The following is a 27,635-nucleotide window of genomic DNA, read 5'->3' as shown; positions in this document are numbered from 1 at the left end:
ACGTTATTCTAATTACACATCTATGTGCCAATCTCCACACCCTTGAACTGACAGACAGGAAACTACAGAAGGTATCTCGTCATCTTAATAACTTACTTACCAAGCTAATGGGGCTGAATTAAAAACAAACAAACAGAAACTGGCTCAGACCTGCAACACTTGTTCCCAAAAAGTGCACAAGAATGGTCATAATTAGCACAATAACTTACATCTTCCAGCTGACCTGAGAGTTGCTGTGTGTGTTTACGCAACAGTTTTCTTTTTGGTATGGATTCAAAAATGTGATTTTTTTTTTTTTTTTTTGGTCATTATTTTCAGGACCATGGAAACAAAGAAATGTTTATCGTTGCACTAGAGCTTTCTAGATTGGCACATGAGCTTGAAATAATACCAAAAAAACACATTATGAATATTACGTAATGAGATCAAGCATACAAAGAACTACACCCTGTTGTGTAGAGGTGGCCCACAATAGGTTCTCAATAAGAGTGGTGTATATTTTCCCCACTGCTACAAGTTTACTGTTTAACATTTCTGAATTCTTCTGTCATTCTGAGAAAACCTTATAGGACCCAAAGACAGAAAGCTGGCTCTGCTTCATCCACACCGTGCCCTAGAACTCAGCACTGAAGCCATGGCTGTGCTCAAGGCTGTGCTTTCCCACAGCAAAAGGGTGCAGAGGAGAACCAGAATGGAACAGGTGGATGGGGAGACGCCAGGGGAAACCAGGTGCGGCTTCCAAGAGTCCTCTCCTAGTGGAGGCGCACAGACGTGCTAATTCCTGAAGCCATGACTTGTGATGACACTGGAGGAATGCTGAGAGCCAGGGGGGTCCATTAGAGATGCAATAGTTAGAGTTTTATGGGGATCTGCTCACATAAGCACCTTCTGCCTCCCAGGTCCCAAAACACCAGACTCCCAGGAGAAAAACAGGTGTTGGTGGGAAAACACATTGTAGGAACCATGAGTCATTCAATCAGTTAGGGAATGGAGGGACCCTCCCAAAATCTAAGTCTCCAGATGCCAGCCCAGGACCAGCCTCTGAAGTAGGATTTTGAAGGAGAGCAGTCAGGTTTGCAATGGTAGCTCTCACACACAGATAACTATGGCTATTCTGGATCCATAATTTGAGGTAACAGTTTGCTTTTACTCTCCTGTTTAGTTTGTTACACTAATTTTTTTTTTTTACTGTGCATGTATAATCTCTATTTAAAAAAATTATACTGTTTTAAAAAATAACAATAGTGTCAGTTTTATCTTTCAAAGAAGGCATCTAAATCCCAAGTGTGCATGAAATAGGACGAAGCATTCTCAATTCAAATGTTTCCAACTTGTGCTTGGAAATGCAATTATATAATTTGCTCGGAAACTCAATTACACATGCTAATTTACTAGACATGATTACAGTTAGTTTGGTTCCCAGGAAATTGTAGACACTGGCCATGAAGAATATAAAAAGCACAAGAAAATCAGAAACAGGAGTAATAGGGAAGTCACTTTCCCATGAGAACATGTCCCTTTTGTTAAATTACTCTTCTTTACTTACAGTGATCTGAGCTCACCATTCCTTGCCTGTCTATTTATTTAGAAGGTAAATGAGTCACCTTGTTGGGGGGGGCAACAATGCTCAGATTCTCCATGGGGACCAACGCTCATTTAAAAAAAAAAAATTTACAGAGAGAAAGGGAGAGGGAGAGAGAGAGAAACACTGATGTGAGAGCACAACATGGATCGGCTGCCTCCTGCACGCCCCCTACTGGGGATGGAGCCCACAGTCTGGGCATGAGCGCTGACCGGAAATTGAACCAGCAACCTTTTGGTGCCGGGGATATCGCTCAACCAAGCCACGCCAGCCAGGGTACCAACACTCACTTTTAAGATCCATTTTTGTCTCTTTATTTTCAATCATTATCAGCAACTGCATATTTTCTCCGTATAGAGCCTCATAAGAGAAATCAGAAAGACTTCGTAGAGTTACTAACCAACTCAAAGTGGGTGCTTATGGGGAACCCCAATATCCAAGAGGGACACCCACATACTGCTGTCTGAAGGGTGGTCATTGGTCCAGGAGGATCAGCATGTCCCTGTTGGAAATACAGACTCGCGCCTGCACCTACAGAGTCACAGTCTGAATTTTAGCAACGTTCTCAGCTGATCTGCACACAACGAGCTTGACTGGGGCACTCGGGATCATCCCAAAAGCTGGTGCTGGCCTCTGCAGAAGCCCGAGTCTCTCATCTCTGCACTGAAATAGACCCATCCTAGAACTGTGGGCGTTTCACCCAGTGTACCTCCACCTCCACGCCCCTGACAAGATTTGCTGCGCCCTTTGTGTACAATGTGTTCCGGTCTTCCCAAAAATCACTCCCTCACAGTGAAGGCCTCTGTCTCCTCTCCCACACAGGCACTGAGAGAGGGAGTTCAACTTGTAGAAAGAGTTATGTGCAATTGCTTTGCAAGCCCTCCTGCACTTTATGTGTAGACTCTGGTCCACGGAAACCCTCCGACACAGGTCTCTGGTCACCTCCTAACCACAAAATTCAGTCCGAGTCTCACTGACCTATCACAGAACCCCACTGTGGGGACCTTGTCCCCACCTGCACAATAAAGCAGCTAATATGTACCAAATGTGTGTCAGGTTCAGACACTGATCAAGTTCATAGTCACCTTTATTTTTACTCCAATTTCATGATTCTGGAAATTCCAGGATATTCCCCAAACTCCTTCCAGACAAGACAGGTGTTTAATCATTCCGTCTCAGCCTCTTAAAAATTTTGAAAACTAATCCATTGTCTTCCCATTGAGTCTCATATAAGTCTATACCCCCCAGCATCCTATAAAAATTCAATGAAAATTGAGCCTCACTATTTAAAAAAAAAGGCCTATGTCCATAGAAAATGTTTCACCTGGTCCATAAATTACTAAACCTTAAAAAGTCACTAAACCTTAAAAAGTCCTAAGTCTTGATCTACTTAGGAACTATATTCTCTAAAACTTTAAAATTTGATATAATGATATAAATTTTGATATAGTGATAATTTTCTCCAGAAGATGACTGGTAAAAGAAATCTCATAACAATTACAAAAATTCATAAGCATTCCTTGAAACATCTCAATTCCGTTTCTCCAATATGCCCTGAGCTGAAAAGGAAAGTTGGACAAAGCCTGCACTGCCCGTGGTTGTCCAGGAATCGCGTTACCAAGGGAAAGCTCAGGTTCGTGACCCCATGGACTCGGGGTGCGTTCTTAATAAACAGTGTAATAACCAATCGTCTTAGCTCTGCCTCCGTGAATGACTAGCCTTGAAAATGCTCAAGCGGGGATCCCATTTGGCAGGATTCACCTTATTCCAACATACTAGTGAGGCCTCGGGGACTCAGTCTGTGCCCTGCGCCCGTCCACGATTGCTGGGAAAGACGAATGATATCGAGACTGGGGATGTATCGGGCAACGTGAGGTTGCACAGTCCCTTGCTCAGAAGGGAATCTGGGGGGCTCATGGTGAAACGCAGGCCACACGAGCTCAGGAGCTCCTCCTTCAGAAAGACCACCAGACCACTGGGTCCGTCTGCGGGCGCTTGGGACAGCTCCTTCTCACCTGGGTCCACTCAAGAAGCTGTAACATCACTTCACTCTGAGGCCACAGGGCATGTCTTTGGCGTCACCCTCCACGACCCTTCGGGCAGCGCCCGTGATTGGCATGGTGGGCTCCTCCCAGGAGCCCTCGTGGGCTTTCTGATTCTATGTCTTAGAGAGGCCAGTGTGCAGCCAGCTGGGTCCAGTTGTCTCAGCTGTCTCAGCATTTGCCAGGCTGGGTGACCCTGGGCCCCGGTTTGCCCCCGGCGGACAGTGCAGCAGGCAGCTCAGCTCATATTTGGCAGGATGGATGCTGTTACACAGGGGGTGTGCAGGACGAAACACCCTTAGTCACCTAACTGAGCACACAGGGGAGTTACACGCCCCCTCCCCCCACGAGTTCAGTGGTGAGCCTTCTGCCCGGGACAGGGGGAGCTTGATGAGACGCAAATGTTTGAGAAATCCTGCTACGAATAAAGGGGGTGACTTCTCCCAAACACATGAAAATGTCACGAACCTACAGAGAATTACCCACAGATCAGCCGTAATGTAAGTTTGCGATTGTAGGAAGCTTCTAACTTCCAAGCAGAGGTAATACATTTCTCTTTCTTTCTTTTAAATACATTTTTCTTGATTTTAGAGAGAGAGGAAGGAAGAGGGAGAGAGAGAAACATCAATGACAGAGAAACAATGATTGGCTGCCCCCTGGCACGCCCCTGACTGGGGCTCGAGCCCACAACCCAGGCATGTGCCCTGACCAGGAATCGAACTGTGACGTCCTGGTCCGTGGGCCCACGCTCAACCACCGAGCCACAGCAGCCAGGCACAGTTCCCTTTTCCTGTTTGATGAAACACTCATGGAAGCAGGTATGGCTAGGTTTTAAGGAGGTTCAATGGTATTTTTCTTTTTAATCTGCATTCACACACGCACGCACACGCACAGGCTACACTGACTCTCAGGATGCAGAGGAAAGGGGACCACACTGCGTCCTGGCCCAGCCTCGGCCGGGCCACAGGTACCTGGGCGCCGGCCGGCCTGCTTACCTCGCAGAAGCTCTGGCAGCGCTCCTTCCGCAGGTCCCAGGATTCCTTGCAGGGCTCCAGGCACTGAGGGATGAGCAGTAAGAGGTCAACAAGGTGGGTAAGAAACAGCCAAGGAGAAAAAATCCCCCCGTGCCCCTCGCTTCTCCAGCCTGCTTCTCCCGGGGAGGGGGTGGAGGCCCAGTGTAACTGTGCGGGATGCGATTCCGCGCAGCAGCCTCAGGGCGGGAAAGGCACAAATGCCCATTTCCACACCACTGGAAAGTCGCACGGTGTGGAGGGGACGTGTGGGGCAAGGGTCGCAGTCGCTCTCAGGCACAGCCGTCTGGATAAGAAACAGTTTTTGTTCAATAACAAATACTTTTTAAACGTTGTCGTTACAGACGGATTTGTTTCTGATACACTGTAATACTAACTTGCTCCTCTGCTGGCCGCACAGAGCTATTTTTTGTATTTTGTCCTGTAAGAGATGGAATGAAGTTGCATTGTGTAAATATGTGTGTGTGTGTCCCAAAAAACATATACACACTGTAACAGCTGATAGCTCAGTTTTGAAAATGAAATATATTTTAATAAACACCGCCTTTATAATTATTCAAAGTGTGTGTAGATATTTTTTAGGATACTATATACACACACACACACTGTCAACTTCTGTCTTTAGCTTAGTGAATCCAACAGCATTAACGCTCATCCAGTTTAATTATTCTATTAAATATACTGAATAAACCTGACATGAGTTTCAGAATAAAGTTTTAATATATACATATATATATATATGCATTACCATATGCATTTTAATAAATCAGAGATAGCAGCTAAGATCCATCGTTCAATAGCAGTTATAATAAATAATATTGTTGAATAAATAAATATAGGTGCATGTACAATATATAGTTTAATCCTATATGTTGTACTCTATATAATGTTATATACATAGAAGTAAATATAGTTGAAATTAAAATGTTACATTCATATGATTGGGGATTTGATCCTCAAAATTATATCATAATGCAAGTTTTAGTTGGTAAAAATTAATCAGCATGTACAGTTAAATGTCAGTCGTCTAAATACTGGCACAGCCCTGGCACCCATAAGCTCATGATTATCTAATCTATACACTTTTTATTTCACTATGGATAAATTTTTCAGTGAGGACCAAATACTCAGTTAAATTTCTGACACATGTAATGTAGAATTCAGGATATAATACTAATGTTAGTTTTTCAGTCGACTTTCTAATAACCTCCCTGTTTTAAAATAAAAATGTAGTTTAATGATAAACTGGAAAATCTATGGTGAAACTTAATTTTCAAATGTCCATTGCCCTTTTTTTTTCAATTAAACAATATATATGACACAAACCACTGCATGAGTGCCAGCTGTGCATCCATTATAGCAGCGCTGCTCCAAGGGTGGCCAAAGGCCAGTACTCTGAGCGCGACCCTGAGTTTCTCAGAAACGCCAGTGCCTGGCCGTCCCAGACGAATAGACAATCTCTAGGGTCGAGGCCCGAAGTCCCTTAACCAACTCCCCTGGAGTTCTGGTGATTACTACACCTTAAAAAGAACGGCCTTAGGGTGGGAAGCATCTTACAATACGTGTGTATGGAACCATCCAGCTGCGCACCTTGAACTTATACAGTGTTACACGTCAGTTACGTCCCAATAAAGCGGGGGGGGGGGGGGGGGATGAAAGAGTTGGATGAAAACAAAGTCAGTCGCATCTCTTTTTTGGTTCATATAAGTTTCACTGAGAACCAGTCTGTTTCTTAGGAGAATATTTTAGATTCTTTAATATTGCATATGAACGATTCATTTTCATTTAGAATTTTAAAAAATCAGTTTTCCAAGACCTGTCCGAGCCTGTCCCAAGTTCATTGTAATGTTCACCTCTCAAGCACGTTCCAAATCAAATTACGATTTTTCAGCGATAGAATGATTTTAAAAGAATGCCAACTTTTTCTTTTTTTAAAATATGTCTATTGATTTCAGAGAGAGGAAGGGAGAGCGGGGGAGACAGATATAGAAACATCAGTGATGAGAGAGAGTCAGTGACCGGCCACCTCCTGCACGCCCCCGACTGGGGATGGAGCCCGCAACCCGGGCACGTGCCCCCGGGAATCGAACTGCCATCTCCTGGATCCTAGGTCGATGCTCAACCTCTGCGCCACGCCGGCCAGACAAGAATGCCATTTTTCTAACAGCAGTGGAACAGTTTAGACACCTGTCTACCACACATATTTTATGGGTTCCTTAAAGAGCCCCTCTCCTTTCCTAAAGATACGTCAATGCCTGGCCCTCAGAGCTCCCCTTGAGCATTAAGACACCGGCTCCTAGCCAGAGAAAGCTCCGCGTGCCTGACCCAGTTCCTCCTCCAGACCATCGGAAGTGGACAAACGGCACTTTTCAAAACACCTCGAGGTTCTGCTGGGCTGGAGGAGTGGGCTACGGGGTAGCAGGAAGGACCACTCCACGGGGTCGGGGGTGGCTCCTGGACCGGGCCGGCTACTCTGACGTCGGCATTCGCTCAGGAAACAGCCAACAAGCATTTATCCCATGTGAGAACTGCCAGTGCCCTGTGGCTAACACTGTCTCCGAGTAACTAAGGAATTCTTGCCTTCCGTCGCTGCCCAAAGTGTGAATCATGAGAACATGCTACCCGCGTGTCCGTGGCTGCCTTCTCCCACCCACAGACATCCACGGCTTGGAAGGTGTCAGTCCTTCGCGGTGTCCACAGTCCCGGCAGCCACATCCTGACAGCTCGGAGAACACCAAAATGTGCTCCTCAGAACAAAGACCACTTAGAAAACGGGGTGTACTTCGGAGCTAAGGGAAGCCATACACAAGGCACTCATCTCGCTAATCCCGAGCCTGTCTGTCAAGCCCAGGCTTGGCCTGTGCCGTTCACTTTGAGCTCTACCGTAGCTGCGTGTCCGCCTCGTTTCCAATCGCTGCTCTTCGGCCGCGTCTAACGCTACATCTCCAGATGTTATTAACATCTCCAGATGTTATTAAGGAGCGCGCAGCGTTGTCCTCCAGCTCTGCTCTGTGAAAACTACCCGATGGGAACAGCCGTCTGAGGAAACCTCCACGGGATGCATTTGCCAAGCTCGGTTTCTGCACAGAGCTCTCAGCCAGGTAAATCATTCCAACAGCAGCCAAAGAAGGGGAAAGGTGACGGCGGTTTCTCTCTCACATCAGACAAGAAAAAACACTTCCCGTTCCTCCAAGTAATGATAATAATTTTTAAAAGGCTTGCCAAGGAGACAGCGCCAAATCTCTCTTCCATTAGAGAAGGGGCTGTAAGAGAAATGATACCACGCGAGACAAGTGCGTCGGGATTTATTACGTATTCTGACTGTAAGTGTCCCGATCATGTCCCGCCTCGAACTACAGAAGCCAGCAATGAAACTTAACACTAGCAAGTGTTTGAGACTTTGGGGTTATAGATGATCAGCGGTGAACTCGTTTCCTCCTAGGATACAACATTGCACTTGAATGTAAGACACGGGAGTGCTGAGACTTTGTGACATTTGCTGCAACATTTGTAGCACACAGTAGCAACTCATTAAACACTTGCTGAGTAAATTTATAGATACATTTACCTTGTTTTGTAACAAATATCTAGGGCTGGCACACACACACACTTCAGGAACCAAGCAAATGCGACAAAGCGTGAAGGGCAGCGTTATATTAAGAACAAGTGAGAGAAACAGGAAGAGTGGTGAACTGGAGACCCTCCTAATGTCCAGGGAACAACCGCTCTTACTGCCGCCTGGCTGCTGCCCAGAACTGAGATTTTACAGCAGTGTTTCCGACTTCAGGCATATCACACCACCCTGACAGGCCTCGGGTTACTGTAATGTATTTACAGTATAAGATACAGGAAAAATATACTAACTGCTCTAAACGAAAGGCTCTGAATGGGAGTGATGCCTACTGGGCGGAATCTGGCAGTGCCTAGAGATGCTTTTACCTGTTACAATGCAGGGGAGAGGCACTGGCTTCCAGCAGGTGGAGGCGAGGGATGCTGCTCAGACACCCCGTAACGCACAGGAGCTCCTCCCCTTGATTAAAAAAAAAAAAAAAAAGTACCTGGTTCCAAGTGTTAACAGTGCCGAGGTTGAGAATTTTTGAATAAAATGCAACAGAGATGCAGTGAGTTAGCCACAGTAACAGAGCTGAAACAACTCTCATGGTGACCTAAACATGGAATGATTTTATATATAAGGTGTCCCCCCAAAACGCATACACACCGTAACAGCTGACAGCTCAATTGTGAAAGTGAAATGCATGTTAATAAACACTGCCTTTATCTTTATTCAAAGCATGTGTAGACGTTTTGGGGGGACACCCTATATTTTGGTAGCATTCATCCTTCTAATACAGGGTTTTGATAATGGGAGTTCTCTGGTAAAATTAGTCAATGCTTATCTAATTAAGCCCGAAGTAGACGGGTTTACGTTGAAAACATCGGGTCCACGAGTAAAGCCTGCCCAACCAACTCCCTCAACCTCATAAATTGCTTGCTTGAAGCTGTTCTTTTCTGTTCCCCCCAAAACAATATCCTTCCTACTTCTATTCTGTTACCATATTTCTTCCCCAAATCGGTGGCTTAGACCATCTATTTCTGACCATTGCTGCGCCCACCACACACGGACTTCTCTCCGCAGCCATGAGCATTCAGTTTCCCCGAGTTGTCTCATGTTATTTCTGCCGTATTCGTGGAGCCCACGAGCTGAGCTGAAGTCACACCCTCCGAGACCGACTGGGGTCCCCTGTAGGAGGGAGTGTGTCTGCTCACGCGCCGAGCCCTTCACAGGGCACTGGGACTGAGCACGCGGCGGACAGGACAGACGCTGAGGGACAGCCTGCGCGCGGCATGGGCACACAGCCCGCACGCAGGGCAGGAGAGGAAGCCTGGTGGGCGCCCTGGCAGCCGCGCGTCTCATCTACAACTGCGAGGAAACCGTGTCGATGCTTTCGCCTGTTTGCTAATTCAAACAGTAGAGGGCAATGGTCCGTGGTAACATGCAAAAATATCATGAGTGAAATAGAGCTAGAAGCTCTGCGGGCTCATGGAGAACTTTTAAAATTATTTGTGCATTGCTCTGGCTGCTCTGGCCCAGTAATTAGAGCATCGGCCCATGAACCAAAGGGTCAAGGGTTCGATTCCCAGTCAAGGGCACCTTCCCTGGTTGCAGGTTCTATCCCCAGCCTTGAGGGCCCGTGTGGGAGGCAACCAATCAATGTGCCTCTCACATCGATGTTTCTCTTTCTCCCCTTCCCTCCCTCCCTTCCACTCTCTCTAAACATCAATGGAAAAATAACCTCAGGCGAGGATTTAAAACAATTATGTGTGCACGGGCCCTCATAGCAAATCCATGGGGTATGTAAAACTGGGTGCTGTTTTCTTGCTTTTCAGAGAGAGGAAGCTGCCACTTGGGGAAGCCGAGGACACAAAGCACGTAACTGTGGCTGAGCCTGCAGGAACTGGAATTGGAATTGGAATCGGAATTGGAATTGGGGCCTGTGCTTGGCCCAGTCAACGGAATGCCATTTCCATTAACAACACTGCCCTGTTTATGCCTCATGCCTGCAAGGGCTTAACGAGATGATGTGTGTGGAAAGGATTTGGAAACTGAAAAGCACTTTGTGAATCTAGGAGATGACTAAATTACGATGATCCCAAAGAGGATTCGGTTCCAGAATGCCCTGGGTGCGATAGATTCCAAGGTATGTATGTCATCACAACCAATAAGACGATTTTGTATCACAGACAAAGGGATACAGCTCTACGAGGCAAAGTACCCACAAAGAGGGAAATTACTGGTATTGCTTTGGTGAGCTACCACCTGGGCAAAATTCCAAACCTTGCATTTAACCAAACACTTTATAAAAGAGCAACAAAAAATAAATAAAATTATATGACCTAAATAGCAACCACAATAAATTCTGAAGGAAAAAAAAAAAAAAAAAAGGTTCGTACAAAATTCTAAATCAACAAATATGAATTTGTATTTCCGACATGCCAAGTACTGACTTAGTCACCAAGGTGGGGGGGGGGGTGCAGGAGGCAGCCAATCAATGACTCTCTCATCATTGACATTTCTCTCTCTCCCTCTCCCTTTTTCTCTCTGAAATCAATAAAAACATATTTCTAAAAGTAACTGAGAAGTAAAACACAAGGCTAGGAGATGGCACTTGGAATTCAATAAGGAGCCATGGACACTGTTCAGACAGAGAGCTGCTGGCCCCATTTGTGTTTAAGATGGCATGAGAGTCGCAATAGGCGATGGACTGGAGAGGTGAGATTCTGCAGCAAACGAAACCAGGGCTAAAGTTTCTACAGCTTCTTCCAAATCTTCTGCCCACCATAGCACTGGCATGCTGTTTGGATGGCGGAGGGCGCGGGGAGAAAGGAAAATGGAGCTCGAACCCATGCCAGGCAATGTGGACGGGCGAGCTCATGGACGTGGTTACTGGTGCACATCAACCGGTGGGAATGAGGGAGACGTGGGGATGGGCAACACTCCACAGTTTCTAACCTAGATGTGAGGGGGCTGATGGTGTCGATAAGATGAGGGTGTGGGAGAGACAAGCACGGCAAAGATGTGGGGCTGAGTTTGAGGCGATGCATTTGATGTGTCTACTGGATTTACAGGGAGCTACTGGAGTTGTGGGTATGGAGTTCTGGGGGAAGGCCAATGCCAATGATGAGCATTTCCCAGTTTCTTCTTTCTCCCTACATCATCCATCCATTCATTCATTCATTCATTCACTCCTTTTATAACCATGTGCTGAATTGTATGACCACAGTGTCGTGCCAAGTCATGGGTTCCGTTCATCTATGAACGACACAAAAAACCTGCCCTCAAGTTCCTTAGAGTCTAGAAAGGTGAAAAAGGCATGTCTGTGTATAAGCAAACGTCCGGAATCCGTACCAGAAAGGAAATGTAGAAAAATGCAAACACTGGCGTGTCAGGAATCTGGGGAGGTGGGAAACACGAGACACAGAATGGCAGGGCCAAAGAGATCTCTGAGTTCAGCCGGGTGACGTTTTGTCTGTTTTGCTCCCTCTTTGTGTGTTTGCAGATGAGAAGAGTGGAACATGAGGAGACGTGAGAATGAGAAGACTGGAACATGTTGATCGGCAGAGAGAAAGGTTACAATGTGGAAACAGAGAATTTTAAGAGAGGGAAGGAATCTTTGAGGGCACCTCACCCAACCTACATCTTCAAGATGAGGGAACAAAACATCTCCCTAGAAGCAATGGCTAGGGAATCACTGATGGTTCTCACCCAACCTACATCTCTAAGATCTGGGAACTAACATCTCCTTAGAAGCAATGGCTAGGGAATCATTGATGGTTCTCACCCAATCTACATCTCCAAGATGAGGGAACGAAACATCTCCCTAGAAGCAATGGCTAGGGAATCACTGATGGTTCTCACCCAACCTACATCTCCAAGATCTGGGAACTAACATCTCCTTAGAAGCAATGGCTAGGGAATCATTGATGGTTCTCTCCCAACCTACATCTCCAAGATGGGGGAACTAACATCTCCTTAGAAGCAATGGCTAGGGAATCATTGATGATTCTCTCCCAACCTACATCTCCAAGATGGGGGAACTAAACATCTCCCGAGAAGCAATGGCTAGGGAATCACTGATGGTTCTCACCCAACCTACATCTTCAAGATGAGGGAATGGAACATCTCCCTAGAAGCAATGGCTAGGGAATCACTGATGGTTCTCACCCAACCTACATCTCCAAGATCTGGGAACTAACATCTCCCTAGAAGCAATGGCTAGGGAATCACTGATGGTTCTCACCCAACCTACATCTCCAAGATCTGGGTACTAACATCTCCCTAGAAGCAACGGCTAGGGAATCACTGATGGTTCTCACCCAACCTACATCTCTAAGATCTGGGAACTAACATCTCCCTAGAAGCAATGGCTAGGCAACCATTGACGGTTCTCACCCAACCTACGTCTCCAAGATCGGGAAACTAACATCTTCCCAGAATAAGGAGAGGTTGAATAATTTAAAAAATCAAATACTGGTTTATATTTAAATTTAGTCTGGGCTGTTGCCTAGATGTAAAGAATAAGCCTTGGGTTCAACAAGATAATCCAACTTTTTATTTCCTGTAGGTATATATTTATAGCATATACTAACGCTGTCAACAGAAATGTCCAAACCCCAGCTCTCTTTTCTAAATTAATGGCGGTAAGTTTCTCTGGGAAACTGTACATCTGTATTTTTTTGAGATGGAAGTGGGTGGTTTTTTTTTTTTTTTCACTTTAATATAGTTCCTAAAATATGCGCACCCTACTGCCTTTGGAAATATTCATGGACCGAGTCCAGTGCTAATTTGGTATAAAAATTGTTGCGATCCTGTGTGTCAGAAAGTGCACGGGGCCCTGCCAAAGTCCTGAGCTCTTTTGGCCGCCGGCCTGGAGACGTGCAGCTGAACCACCACCACGGGAGCCTGGGCCCCCGGGGACGAGCACACGGACTCAGCACACTTCACATCACAAACCTGCTCTCGCCCAGCGTCCAAAGGGGAATCACTGTCCCGCCAGCGTGTGTATCAAGAAACCGAGGCCTCATTTTATCACAAGTATTGTTGACGGTAACGGAGTGTCTGACCTGGAGAGCCAGTGAAAGTGTTAGAAATAAACAAACAGAAAGCAACTGAAACGGAAAGAGTGCACGAGGCAGCTGCTGTCAGCAAACCGTGCTCCGGCTGTGATTCCTTCTCATGTTATCGGCGCCATGGGGCGTGTCGTTAAGGCCCTGAAATACGTCCGTCAGGGAACGCGGTCTCGGTCCAGGCCAGGCAGGTGTTTGCCTGTTTTGTTAATCGTCACCTGAGGTTATTTTTCCCATGGATTTTTAGAGGCAGAGGAAGATGGGGGGGTGGAGAGAGAGATGAATTGATGTGAGAGAGACATCAATTGGTTGCCTCCCGCACGCACCCGACCAGGGCTGGGGATCAAGCCTGCAACCGAGATACATGCCCTTGACCAGGGATCGAGCCTGCGACCCCTCAGGTGTTTGGGGGAACAGTCTCGAGCCACACCGGCCAGGGCCCAGCATGCATTCTTGGTATGCAGACCGCCTGCTCTGGCATTCCAGCACAGCACTGAAGTGTCTAATAACGCTCTCATGGTTACTTCTCAAATTAAAGACCTATTTATTCACCACAGAGAGAAGTGGACAGCTGCGCAGGGGAGCAACCTGGCAGGCACCCCCTTTGCTACGTGATCACGGCAACATCTCAGAAACAAGGAAACCCACCCTTTGTGGCCCTGGGGTGAAGCTCTGGGAGAACCTGAATCGAATCAAAAGAAGCAGCACCCAGTCCAGAGTGAGCGCCTCCTACAGGACAAGAAGCCGCAGTCTAGAAGCCATCCAGGACACGAAAGGCGAGGCGAGGCTGAGGAACGCTTCCCGAGCAAAGCAGACCAGGCCCGTCCCAGCCCAGTGCACGGCAGGATGGGGGCCAGCTCCAAGCCAGGCCAGGCGGTGCCCTAAGGACACTGAGACGACTAGACACATGTCACACAGACCAGAGATGAGAGGACAGTATCACTCCACTATTATCTTACCGACATTTAATTCCACAGTAAGAGACGCATGAGGAAACGTTTAACGTCAAGAGCCATGATTCATGCCACTTATTTTTAAATGGGGGGCGGGGGGAAGACAATGGTAATTATATAACAATTATACAAGATAATATCTAATAAGAATTATATGTAGGCATACATAGTATATACTTTTATCATTGTTATTGTAGTTATGTTGTTATTGTATCATTGTTTCAGTATCAATGTATTTAATATATTGTAATTATATCAATTATATATAATTAAATATATATAATTAAATGTAATAAATACACATATTACATCTATATAGACTAGAGAGAAAGAGGCTAGATTAGGGTCAGCAACGGGACACAGAGCAAATCCGACATGCCATGTTTTAGCAAATACGTCTTACTAGAACGCAGCCACATCCTCGCATCCACGCGTCATCTGTGGCCACCTCTGCGCCGTGACAGCAGAGTTGATGTTTGTGGCCGTTGTTACCGTGAAGGAAGCCAGGGCCTCCTGACCAGCCTCTGGCAGACGGCCTGCTGCCCCCGGGGTTACACAAAAGGTGTCAGGAAGTGCTCTGTGCTCTTCTCGTAACTTTCCTGAAGTATTTTAAACCAAGTTAAAAATTTAAAAAGTCCAGCCCCGGTGGGCGTGGCTCAGCAGTTGACCATCAACCTAGGATCCAGGAGATCGAGGTTCAATTCCCGGTCAAGGCAAATGCCCGGGTTGCAGGTTCGATACCCAGTCGGGGGCGTGCAGGAGGCAGCTGATCCATGTTCCACTCTTACACTGATGTTTCTATCTCTCCCACTTTCTAAAAATGAAATTTAAAAAGTCATTTTTTAAATAAAAAAATAACAGGTGGCTAAGTGAGCGGCTATCGAGAGGCCGACAAGAAGCAATGGAGGTTTCGAGACAGTGCCTGGGATGGGAAGCCTCCTGCGACGCGGGTGGTTGTCTCCCCACGAAGCAGCTGGGCGAGCATCTGGAGGCTGCGTAGAGCTGCACCGGGGAGGTCCTACGACAGGGGGCTCAGGCCCAGCTCAGGGGCCCGTGATCCGGGGCCAGGTGGCTGCGGTCGGCTAGAGGGCCCAGGTCAGTCCCACCGCGGTTGTGTCGTGACCCCAGTCCCCCTGACTCCTGTCCTGGTTTCTCATTAAACCACCCAGGAAACGAGCTCACCCAGCCCTGGGGTCTCATTTGTCCCTGAACATGCCCCCTCCCTTGTTCCTGCACTAGGATCGGCCCACCCTGCCAATGTTCATAGGTAAACGCCGAAGTCAACAGAGCCCGTCCCTCCGTTAAGAGCCCAGCGAGGGAGAGCGGATGTCTGGCCGAGGGGAGGTGTCACGGAGGCGGGCACCCCGTCCTCCCACGAGGAAGCTTATGTCCTAACAGGGCTCTGTCCCCAGGAGGGGGTGTGCAGGAGGCGGCCCATCAACATCGATGTTTCTCTCTGTCCCTCTCCCTTCCTCTCTAATAAAAATCAGTAAAAACATATTTTTTTAAAAGCACATGTATATTTAAGCAGAGTGCTCAGAAAACAAATCAACCTTGGCTAGAAAATATTATCTTTTTGTGCCGTCTCAAACCCTGATCGTGTCACACACACACACAGACACATGCACCATTTTTTATTATAGTTTGATTATAGGCATATGTGTCCTTTGCCAGATGATCAGATCAACCACTCGGAGACCCCCTAGGTCGTCAAAACAACTCGAGAAGCGGCCACAGCCACCAGGCGGATTTTAGGAGAAAATCACCGCGTGCGCCCAGGACGCCAAGCATCCGTGGGACCCGACGTTGCGCAGCTCGGCTGGGATGCCGGTCATGTGTGGTCTGTGGGCCTGTGAGCCAGGCCCCTGTCCCCAGGGAAAGGCGGAGTTCGATCGGCACGGCGTCTCCCGGCACGGCGGAGCCCAGGTCGAAGGACGCTTGGGCTCCCTAACGCGGAGCGGAGGCGGGTTTCCCTCCCTTCACGCTGCGTTTAGAAGCTCAGGCAAGCCCAGCGCTGAGCCTCGTCTCTGAACATATTTCTTCTGCACATTTCCTCAGCCACACACTCTCCCTGGGAAGTCCTGTACCCGGTGGCGGTGGAGACTCCTGTCCATGGTGTCCGCAGGCTGGTGGCCAGGTGGTCTGTCCCGGTCATCGAACTCGGCACGCGCCGCGGGAGGCGCTGGGACTTGAGATGGGCCCTGCGTGGAGTCCCACGGAGCTGCCCCGGAGCCCGTCGTTTTCATATTAAGCGTTTGTGAGTCAACACGAAGAACGCCAGGTGGACGGGCGCCCCCAGCGTATTGCTCCCGGAAATTAAGCCTGTGTGTCCGACGCTGTGGGCACTGAGGCCCCCAGCGAAGCCGGTCCTCCCCGTGAGCTGTGAACACCAACCCGTGGGCCAGCGGCCATAACGCTCAGACTCACGCCTGTCTGTGTGGTTCGCTGTCTGAGGCGGCTCGGGGAAGCTCGGCCTGCTCTCGACAGGATGGGAGCCGGGACTTGGAGGCCTTTTGTGCCTGCTGTCACCCCAGCTCGGTCCACAATGAAAGCCTCCGGGCTCATTAGCGCATCCTTGAGCAAACCCATTCAGCGCGGCTTGTGCGGTGGGTCCGCTCAGGGGCAGAGGGTGGAGGGAGCGTCGCATCCATAACTCTCCAGAAACTGGGCGGGAGGCGCTGGGTGGAGGCTTCGCATTAGTCACGGGCGGGAGACTTATTTGCACAGCACCCATGGGCCCTTGCCCCGACCTCGGGGCTGCGCAATCTCACTTGGATATTTCATATCAAATTGCTCTCCTTTGACCCTGAAAAGATGACGCGAGGTCCGTGTGTCCAGTGGGATCCATGATAATAAACGAACCACCAAAGCTACCCGGGGCCCTGGCCGGTGTGGCTCAGTGGTTAGAGCGTTGGTCTGTGAACTGGAGCATCTCGGGTTCGATTCCTGACTAGGCACGCACCTGGGTTGCAGGTTTGCTCCCCACTCCCCGGTCGGGGCGCGTGCTGGAGGCAACCGATCGATGTGTCTTTCTGACGTCGAGGTCTCTCTCTCTCTGTCTCTCTCCTCTCCCCTTCCCCCCTCTCTCTAAAAAAATCAATGCAAAAAAATATCTGCACTCCTCCAGTAAGAATGAAAATTTTTTTAAAAGCTGCCTGGGAGCCCATCAAACCGGCAGCACGTGGGAGCTCGGCAAGCGTGGATCCGAGCGAAGGTGCGTTTCATGGTCCCGCTCGCTCACACCTGTTCACACTGCGGGCAACAGGGACACGGTCTCGTGTGCCACGCACCCCCCATAGCCCCCGTGTGGCTGGTGGCCCCCATAATGGAGAGGACGCACTGAGTGAGAGAAGCACACAGGTGGCACTAACGCCCGCCCAGCCGCCCTCCAGCAGGAGAGGAGATGAAATGCATCTCCCAGGAGGCCTGGCCGCTGCCTTCAGGGGCGGGGCTGGTTCATGCTCCCGGGGGTCGGAGGCAGACGTGGGGAGGGGGCGTTTCCTTGCCTGGCCCCTTCCCTACGTCCGCCGTCCAGGGCCACTGCTCGTAACGGGTGAGGGTGAGGGTTTTCTGCTGTCACTTGAGGCTTCACTGGGCTCGTTTCTGGAGGCCGAGCGCAGAGCCCATTCCTTCCCCACAGCCAACCTTTCAGGAGCCCCCAAGCCCCTGCGTTCAGCTCCTGCAGGTCATGTACCTGGCGACAGGTGACGCAGGTGCAGTCAGAGGAAACCCCTGCACCGTCAGATGCGAACAACAGGCAGATCCTCCAGGGAGCTACTGTCCACGCCTTCAGGTGCAAGCCTCCCACCGCTTGCTTGGGAGCAGACAAGCCTGCCTGTGAAGGGGTGAGCTGCTGCAGCTCCTGTTTAAGGCGCAGGCCCAGCGGGTGACCCTGCGGGCACAGAGGCCTGACGGCCCAATCCCCCCTCTGGCGCGTCCCCACCCAGAGACCGGGAGCCCCGCACCAGAAAGCTCCTGCGCCCGGGCCGAGGGCTCCCGGGAGTTTCGTGGACCACCTAACAATCCAGGCGGGGAGAAGGGAGCCTCTGCGCCCCTCACTTAGTCTGTCCCCGGGCTCCCACTGCCCCCGGCCCCGCCACCCCCACCCGCATGGCGCAGCAGCCCCGAGACCGAGGCGGGGACTTTCACTGTGATTTCACGGTGCGGTAACAGGCACAGCCGTTTCCCTGGGGACTTCACAGCCCTGCTTTGTCAGCCGGGGAGGTCGGGGTAAGGCCTGAATCCTGGCAGCCCACATCTGTTTGTCTTCAGCTGGGGTCTCCTGATCGGAGGGGGCAGGGAAGGGGACGGGGAGAGCAGCCAGTTTCAGCAGGTGGTCTTCCAGGGCACTTCCCCGCCTGGGCCCCCACCACCCTGAGGACCCCACGGAGTCAATGCCCTGAAGCCCGAATCAGAGCCTCTCCTTTTGCAGGCTGAGGTCTCACTTGTTGCTCAAATGGTGGTGGGGGGGGAACCTTATAGGTTTTGGTCAGACTTTTCAATCAGCAAAGGAAAAAAAAAAAACCCTGCAAACAAGCAGTATTGTAAATATTGAAGGTATATTTCCTGGGTTTTTGTTTCGGCGAGAAATGAAATCTCGGCACTGTGAAAGGAATCCTTCTCAAGGATTTGCGGTTCGAGGCTGATAAAGAGCCCAGAGGGACGGGCTCTCCGAAGAGAAGGTTAATATCGATTGTCTCTGTGAGTGTAGCCATAATTTCTACCCCAGAAAGACACCGGCGGGGACAGGTGGCCCCTGAACGCTAAGGTCGCTAACTGACCCTAGTGAGAAGTTCAGAAGCACAGTGGGCCTTGCAGTGTAATTAGAGTCGGCACAGCAGCTCCCTCCGTGGGACCGGATTACAGCTGCTCCCCCAACGTTTCTCTCCGAGGTTTGGAATTTGCCCCCAGAGCTGGGCGAACCTGTCCAAGCAGAGGGCTCCGGGACACCCACCGGGGGTCAGGCACAGGGGGTGCCCGCAGGAAAGGGGTTTCACAAGGCACAGGGCAATCAGAAGAAGTATTTTACGAGACACACAGACGCACACACCCGATGCATTAGCTCAGACGTCATCCAGGGAAGGTCTTGACATTGAAAAATAGCTGTACTTGTAACTTGTAAACGTGGACCCCTTTCTGATCAGTCAATTTAGCAAAAGCAGGTGTCATTCGAGAGAGTGATGACAGCAACTTTAAGCTTAAACATACCTGCAGTGACCGGTCCCCGATTCTAACCCGCTTGACTGTTCTGTTGGAGATTTAGGCTGAAGAGGGCAGTGCCAGGAAGAGGAAGCCAGTGTCAGGTTTTTTAAAAAATGTTTTGTTTTGTTTTTAAGAGGAAAGAAGAGGGAGAGAGATCAGCCCTGCAACCTGGGCATGTGCCCTGACTGGGAATCGAACCGGCGACCTTTTGGTGCAAGGACGACGCCTGACCAACTGAGCCACACCAGCCAGGGCACCAGTGTCAGTTTTATCTGCTGCCCACGAGGGCCGCCTGGAGACAATCACGGCTGGAGGGGAGTCCGGTAGTCTTGCGGAGACTGGGACTTTCTCTAGAGGCTGCAGGCCTGCAGGGCCTGTGCCCTGTGTCCCCCAGTAGTCGCCGAGGGGCACAGCACAGCCTCTAAGCCTATCTGCTGATGCACCCACCACAGGCCCTGGGTGACACACCCCCAGAGGCTTCCTGGAGGAGGCGTCCAGTGGGAGTGAGAGCTGCAAATCCTACTCCATTTGTACAGGAGAGAAAGGTGCTGTGAGAATTTAGAGAGTGCTATAGGCTGGGGCCAACAGGGCAACTGTTGAATTAGGAAACAGAGACAGTTTTGCAGGCAGCGTGGCTCAGAGGTTCAGCATCCACCTGTGTGCCCCAGGAGGTCGCCGATTCCATTCCCGGTCAGGGCACATGCCCGGGTGTGGGCTCCATCCCCAGTAGGGGGCGTGCAGGAGGCAGACCATCAGTGACTCATCCTTGATGTTTCTCTCTCTCCCCCCTCCCTTCCTCTTCTGAAATCAGTAAGACAGAGTCAAAAACTAAGACAGACAGCAGAATAGAGAGGACAGAAGGGCTACTACTCTAAACGGAGTCCGAAAAATGGGCTGAGGCTGGGGGGTGAGTGTCACCTGGAGGAGACTGTCCTGTCGGCCACGGAGCCCAATCGCAGCAACAGGAGAGCAATGAGGGGTCCAATTTGTAGTCAGAGAGGGCGCCTGGTGAGCGGCCTGTGAAAGGAGTCGGAGCGGAACAGAACTGGCTTATCAATGAGGGCGTTTCAGAGCCCCGAGGGAGAGGTTAGGAATGCCCACTGCTAATTAACTGCTCCGCAGATTCTCATGCAAATCTCCCTGGGTGGCTTTGATCGAACTGACACCTGAAAGAAAGCCCCCAGTGTCTCCAGACTGGACACAGGATGGGGGGGAACACACTGGACTGGGTGGGACACGGAGCCCGGGGCTAACACCCTGGGAACCGGTGCCCGAGGGCAAGCAGCAGAGAGCAGGCTCCCTCCAGCCAGCCCACCCACCGGCCCGAGGGGCCAGGGCTGGCCCTCACCTCCCAAACCCCAAACCGCGGAGCCTGATGGGGAGCAGGCGGCCCCCCCACGCCCTCCTTTAAAACCACACAAATCACCTCTCATCGGCCGCCGAGTCATGGAATCTGTGTCTGTCTGACTTAGAACAGGACCGTGTTTGAGGGATGGGCCTCTGGATTGTGAATACTGAGTCGGGCGCACTAAAAAACATTCAAAATGATGTGAAATCAAGAAACAATTTTGGAAATTGAGATTCCTCCACTGGCCTCCCCGAGGGAAATCATGCATCCAAAGCAGGCAGACCTGCCTTTTTATCTGAGTGAGGTAAACTAGCCAGTATGTCGCCTGAAGAGTCACCGACTTTCCGGAAGTTTGCACCATGAGGATGACGGGGCTCGGGTGTCCCGTCTCGGGTGGAAATGGCCCCCGTGGGCGCTCGGGTCGGGCGGCAGCCACAGAAAATGAGGAACGTGGCCACGGCAGGAGCACACTCAGTCTGTGGTTTTGTGCCCACAAATCATTTCCAATGACACTCATACCTGCAAAATAAAAAAGTGACCTAAACTGGAACTTAACGAGAAGAAATGGAAGAAATGAGGACATGAAATGGGACCAGTAGAGCCTGACACCAAATACACTCCACAGAGGCCACGGCAGGCACTGAGCAGAGGCCACAGGACGGGCCTCAGGTCTTACTGGCCTCAGGGAAAGAACCTGATCAGCCCACACAGTTCAACTGTGAGCAAGTTAAAGCCGCCGGTGGGCTGGGGAACGGTTATTCCTGGGACACACCACAAAATAGCCTTCTCCTGAAGCTCATTTAACACCCCATCCTAATAGAACATCCTCAGAGCATGTTCAAGGAGTGAGTTCGAGGAGTTCCCAGAGGTCTTTCTCATACCCTAACCCTAACCCTAACCCTGCCTTAACCCTAACCCTACCTTAACCCTAACCCTAACCCTACCTTAACCCTAACTCTAACCCTAACCCTACCTTAACCCTAACCCTAACCCTACCTTAACCCTAACTCTAACCCTAACCCTACCTTAACCCTAACCCTAACCCTACCTTAACCCTAACCCTAACCCTACCTTAACCCTACCTCTAACCCTAACCCTAACCCCAACCCAAGGTCTAATCCTAACCCTAACCCTACCTTAACCCTAACCCTAACCCTACCTTAACCCTAACCCTAACCCTAACTCTAACCCTAACCCTAACCCTAACTCTAACCCTAACCCTACCTTAACCATAACCCTAACCCTAACCAAACATCCTCAAGGGTATTTTCAAGTAGTGTCTTCGAGGGGTTCCAAGGGGTCTTTCTCAAACCGTAACCGTAACCCTAACCCTAACCCTCACCCCTAGCCCTAACCCTAACCCTTAACACTAATCTTCACTCTCTAACCCTGCCCTCCCCCACCCCACCCTACCCCTACCGGGTAACTTCAGGGCAGCCTCTCCCGAAAGCTCAGCTGTATGTCCCATTCCACAGGGTCGGACGCACTGTGTTCGGAGCTGGTCTCCTGTCCGACTGGGTGGAGTCAGCCCTCACTCCACTTAGAAACGGGGATCACTCACAGCAGACACGCTAGGCCGTGTCTTTCATTGTCGCTGTGGTCACGGCCTAGACTCCGCACTGTACCGGGTTCGGGTTTGGTGATTTTCGGTGCGAGTTACCAGCAGCGCTGCCCTGACGGCTACCCACGGACGGGTCTGCACCGCCCACGGTGATTTCACGTGGACGCTCTCCCGGGTTGAGAAGGGTCCAGACGGGTCCCAACCTTCCACCCCAGGAGGGGAAGGTCCCTCCATCCTCGGAGGCACCACGTATGTCTGTTCTGTCACCTCCCAATTTCTGCCCAGGGGCAGATCCCCTCGGCTCCGGCTTTGAGACGCTTCCCAACGTCCCTCCCTAACTCCCTGCAGGCGGCCGCTCCCACCCGCAACCAACAGCAGAAGACTTCAGGCGCTCAACGGGGCGCGGAGCCCGCGTCTGCAAAACCGTACCACGCGGGTGGAGATGCTAGGCTTCTGTTTGTTCTCCAGCTAAATTATACTAAGTATGAAGCACAGGGCCAGGTGCCGGAGCTCCAGTGTTGACCAAAATAGCTGTGGCTGCTGCCCTCGGGCCATGATCCCGCTAAATCCCTGGCCTCCGCCGTGAAGGGAATGACATTCTGGGCCCTGGGCCTCGGGGTCACCCTCAGGGCCTGCTCTGCCCCAAGGCACCTGTCTCCGCCCTGCAACCCGGCCCACGCCCGCCATCCTTGAAGCTGACCCTGTGACTCTCCCCGTGGGTCTGCAGCAGGAGGTCAGAGTGTATTGGAAAAGTGTTCGCAGACCCTATTTATGTCCAGAGAGCATAACATTAAACACACAGCCCTCCCCCCAGCCAACAAAGCTGAGCTCTGCTTCCAGAAAACATAACACGGCAAGTGAAAAACCAACCGCGCTCTCTCCGAAGGTCTATGCCCACCCCGTTCACACACACGTTTATCTCAGTACCAAAAAATATTTCTGGCCGTGGCCAGTGTGGCTCAATGGTTAGAGGGCCGGCCTGTGCGACGAAGGGCTGTGGGTTCAATTCCTGGTCAAAGGTGAGTACCTGGGGTTATAGGTTTGATCGCCAGCTCTGGTCAGGGAGAGAGCTGAAGGCAACCAATGGATGTGTCTCTCTCACGTCCATGTGTCTCTCTCTCTGTCCCCTCCCTCCCTCCCTTCCACTCTCTGAAAAGTCTACGGAAAAAATATCCTCAGGTGAGAATTAACAACATACATATTTCTGATCTTTTGCTAAAATCTCAGCATGAGGCAGACCAAAAAAAAAAAAAAAAAAAAAAAGTGCTTTTCAGCAACCAAACACGATTTTCTGTCCTTTGATTCCTGCTTTTACGGGCACTTGATCCACCCGGTGGAGGAGTGGCAGAGTTTAAGAATTAAGCATGACAGGCCTTCAGCACCTGTCCGAGAGCAAGGTGCCCCCAGGCCCACTCTGTGGCCTCCGTCCCGTGACTGCAGCTCCCTGGACGGCTGCTGAGGGCACTGACTCATCTGTTTACTCGTCCAGAACAGCCCAGGAGCTCCTTGGAGCCGGGGGCTGTGCGTGTCACTCACACTCCGGCAGGCTAAGGCCACCGGGGGCGGGACCAGCAGGACACCTGTTTTTGCACCGCCCATAATCTAACCACAACTTTAAATTTTAAAACGGTTGAAAAACATTCAGAAGAAACAACAGATTGTCCTAGCATGTGATGATTATACGAAACTCAAATGTCAATGTCCACAGACAAGGTTTTGTTGGCACACACACCATCCACTTACATGTTGTCTGTGGCTGCTTTCGGGCTACGGAAGACAGAGTTGAATTAAAACAGGGAGCCCCAGCCAGGCTGGCTCAGCGGCTGAGTGCTGACCTCTGAACCAGAAGGTTCGATTCCCGGTCGGGGCACACGCCCGGGTTGTGGGCTTGATCCCCATTACGGGGTGTGCAGGAGGCAGCCGATCAGTGACTCTCATCACTGATGTTTCTATATCTCTCTCCCTTCCTCTCTCTGAAATCAATAAAAACACATTTTTTTAAAAGTTTAGAAAAAAACCACCACCACCAGGGACAGGCTGTCCCACAAAGCCCCAAGTCCTTGCAGTTGGGCCCTTTGGAGAAAGTATGTGCCGACCCTGCTCTAGTCCGTCAGCCCCTCCCCAGGATACAGCAGGGCCTGGAACAGACGGGCGCCCACCAAGTGTCTATAAAAGGAACTGCGATGGTCAGCAGAACCCGGATCTTTGAAAGTCTGAGACCTCTCGATGGTTTCCTTTTATCTCACAAGGCTCTTTCAACACCATCAGCAAAAGAGGGCTCCGGGGGGGGGACACAGCAAGTTTATCTCTTGCAGGAAGTGTGCGGCTCGGATGGAGCCCAGAAGGGAGTGTTATCGGGGGGCGCCTTCTGTCGGATACGCCAGCCATCGGGGGAGCGGGCGGACTGTGAAAGGGGCCCTTTCATTCCCAGCGCCCTGGAATCAGTGCCCAGCACGCTTATCAGACGCCGGCGTGCTCTCGCCAGCAGCAGCGATTGGCAACCACGCAGGGATCAGAACGAAGGGAACAGGAAGCTGAGGCCGCCTCCGGGGGTTCCGCCCGAGACCCCAGGCCCAGCCCTGGTCGCACGCTTCCTGCGCCTTCACGAGGCACCTGGGTGCATCCCCGAAAACGCCTCCACCTGGAGGAAACCCTCCTAATGTTACAGCCAGGTCGGTCCTGCCACCTCCACACCAGGGACCCAGCAGCAGGGGGAAGGTCTCGGGCTGGGGAGTAAGACTGTCTTGTCTCAAAATGTCACATGAACTTGGCAAGGTGGGGAGCTTATCTCTACCTCAGTTTCCTCATCAACGCAAGGGACAAGCTCCCACGCAGCTGGGGGAGCAGCTACGGCCAACGCCTCGTTGCTTCGTACTGGCCCTGCTGTAATCGCCAAGGGCAGGGTTCGCCGCTTTGCGGTAAAAAAACAAATAATCCAGCATCCCCATCTTGACGGAAAGCATGGTGGGAAACGAGAAACACACTTGCTGAGCTCACACATATTTGTACCCGAGCTACTGGTTTTGGATGATGGATTCTCTGCTGCGACTGGCAGTTTGTATGTATACGCATTAAAATACTTACATCTTTATCTCAAAACACAGAAACAGTACTTTGAAAAGATGTACGTGCCCCTGTGTTCTCTGCAGCATCGTTTACAACAGCCCAGATATGGAGGCAACCTCGGCGTCCACCAATGGGCGGGCGGATACAGAAGGGCTGGCCCCTGCCCACAGTGGAGTATTACTCGGCCATAAAAAAGAATGAAATCTCACAATTTTGCGCCAGCGTGGATGGGCCTAGAGTGTATTATGCTCAGTGAAAGAAGTCAGACAGAAAAAGACAAGTACCATATAATCTCACTTATATGTGGAATCTAAAAACACAAACACACACACACAAAACAGAAACAGACCCATAGATACAGATAACAAGTGGACAGTTGCCAAACGGGGGAGGGTAATGGGAATTTCTTTTTTTTAAAAAAATGCAAATTAAGAAAGAAAAAAGCAGTTAAATCTGTCAGTCTTTGTATGCGTTTGTGGCTATAAACAGGCGAGTGCAGCCGTGGGATTCCCGTTTCACGCAGCGACCACCACCCTCTGAGAACAGTGACTACAGAGATGTCACACGGGAGACAAGTAAGTAGGGTTCCGGTTTGGGGACTAGGACACGGATATTATTAGGAGGTGTTTCTTGGACTCCCGTTGGCATTTTGGGGGCAATTTCCCTGGAAACATTCTGTGTGCCTGTAGCATGCTTGTGATTTTTTAAAGCGTAGTTACCAGTAATCTCCCAACAATAGCTCCCGATGAAGATCTGTGTTTACAGGTTTCGCTACTGCCCGGCGCTGGTTTCCTTTGATGAGGGAAATGGGACCACACTGGTAACACAAACGGAAGTACATAATACAGTTCTTTAAGAAAAAAGGCAGGTAAGAAAGAGCAGAAGGGAAGGAGAGCCGGGTGGGCCCGAACCGGAGCTGTGCTGAGAGGTGAGCGACTCACAGTCCCTCCGTGGGAAAGGGTCTCACACCTGAGTCTCCGAGTCCTAGGAAAATATATGGGAGGGAAATGCGCCAACTGTGCGTATTTGAGCACCAAGGGGAACGACGGGCCGCATTTTTCTTTCCATTCCCACTCTACACATACTTTTGGGCGGGCGTGTATTGCCTTTATCTGGGGCAGGGCGTTTTATACTGTGCACTCATTGAGGCACCTGTAGGGTGTAAAATACCAAGTTATTTCCTCCCTAGACTGCTCAGTAGGGATGTGTAGACTTCAGGGGTGAAATGTGGGGGATCCAATACAAGTGAACATTTAAAATAAAATTCCCCTCCCATGTAAGCTACTAGGATTGGAAAATGAAGAGCTGACCTAATCTGACCTTCAAAATAGTAAAGCAAGTATCCTCTGTGCTCGTTCGGGCAGAGAGATCGAGTTGCTTTTTGGTCTTTTTTAATCCATTTTATCTTTTAAGATTTTTTTATTTATTATTGATTTCCAGAGAGAAGGGAGAGGGAGAGAGGAAACATCAATGTTTCCTCCGGCACGCCCCCTACTGGGGATGAGCCAGCAATCGGGCAAGTGCCCTGACCCGGAATCGAACCGGCGACCTTCTGGTTCATAGATCAACACCCAGCCAACCGAGCCACACCGCCCAAGTCAAAGTGAGCAACCTGTGATGACGGTCTTTAAAACTGAAAACTGTCATTTCTTTACTCCAACTCACACACCACCAAAAAAAAAAAAAAAAAAAAGCATAGACAAAGACCCCAGATTTCAAGCTTGCTGTATCATCTCACACATACGACGACTATGAAGAGTCTTCTTCATATTTAACAAATTTAAAAAATTGAAATGTGGGTATGAGGCAGCAAAGGAAATAGAAAACGGCTGAAAATGTGTATTTTTTGCCATTTGCAATTCAGTGATTCCCGAAACAGTCTTACATGTTATTTTACCTATATCATGGATGTTATAGCCAGAAATTAAGTAATGGCGCTAGTGGGAGCTGAGGGGACATTTGCACACACACAGAGACTAAAAAAATGTGCAAAACGGTGAAGTTTTAACGTTTTAACCTCTACGTGTTAACGCACCCCTATGGTTGGCTACCGTGGGACTTAGGAATTTAGGGCTGAGACGCCCTCATGAAACGGCGTCTGCGCCTTGGTGGGAACCTGAAGAGGAGACACTCGACATTCTCCAAGGTCGAGAGGCTGGGGGGACGAGCAGGTCTTGAGCTGGATGGGACGGTGGCGTCCATCCAAACCGCAGAGACTTACACCG

General features: G+C 50.2%; 1 protein-coding gene across 1 annotated transcript in view; it reads right to left on the bottom strand.

Moving 5' to 3' along the window:
* Positions 1-27,635, bottom strand: part of ANOS1 (anosmin 1) — a 94,316-nt gene that overhangs the window by 25,863 nt on the left and 40,818 nt on the right. Inside the window, exon 3 of the mRNA XM_087813505.1 lies at positions 4,620-4,682. Within this exon, the coding sequence (XP_087669631.1) occupies positions 4,620-4,682 (63 nt within the window). The remainder of the gene's footprint in view (positions 1-4,619; positions 4,683-27,635) is intronic.

This window comes from Miniopterus natalensis, chromosome X, assembly GCF_054644295.1.
Source record: "Miniopterus natalensis isolate mMinNat1 chromosome X, mMinNat1.hap1, whole genome shotgun sequence".
Taxonomy (NCBI): domain Eukaryota; kingdom Metazoa; phylum Chordata; class Mammalia; order Chiroptera; family Miniopteridae; genus Miniopterus; species Miniopterus natalensis.
Note: the sequence above shows the minus strand (reverse complement) of the source record. Positions and strands in the feature narration are given on the sequence as shown.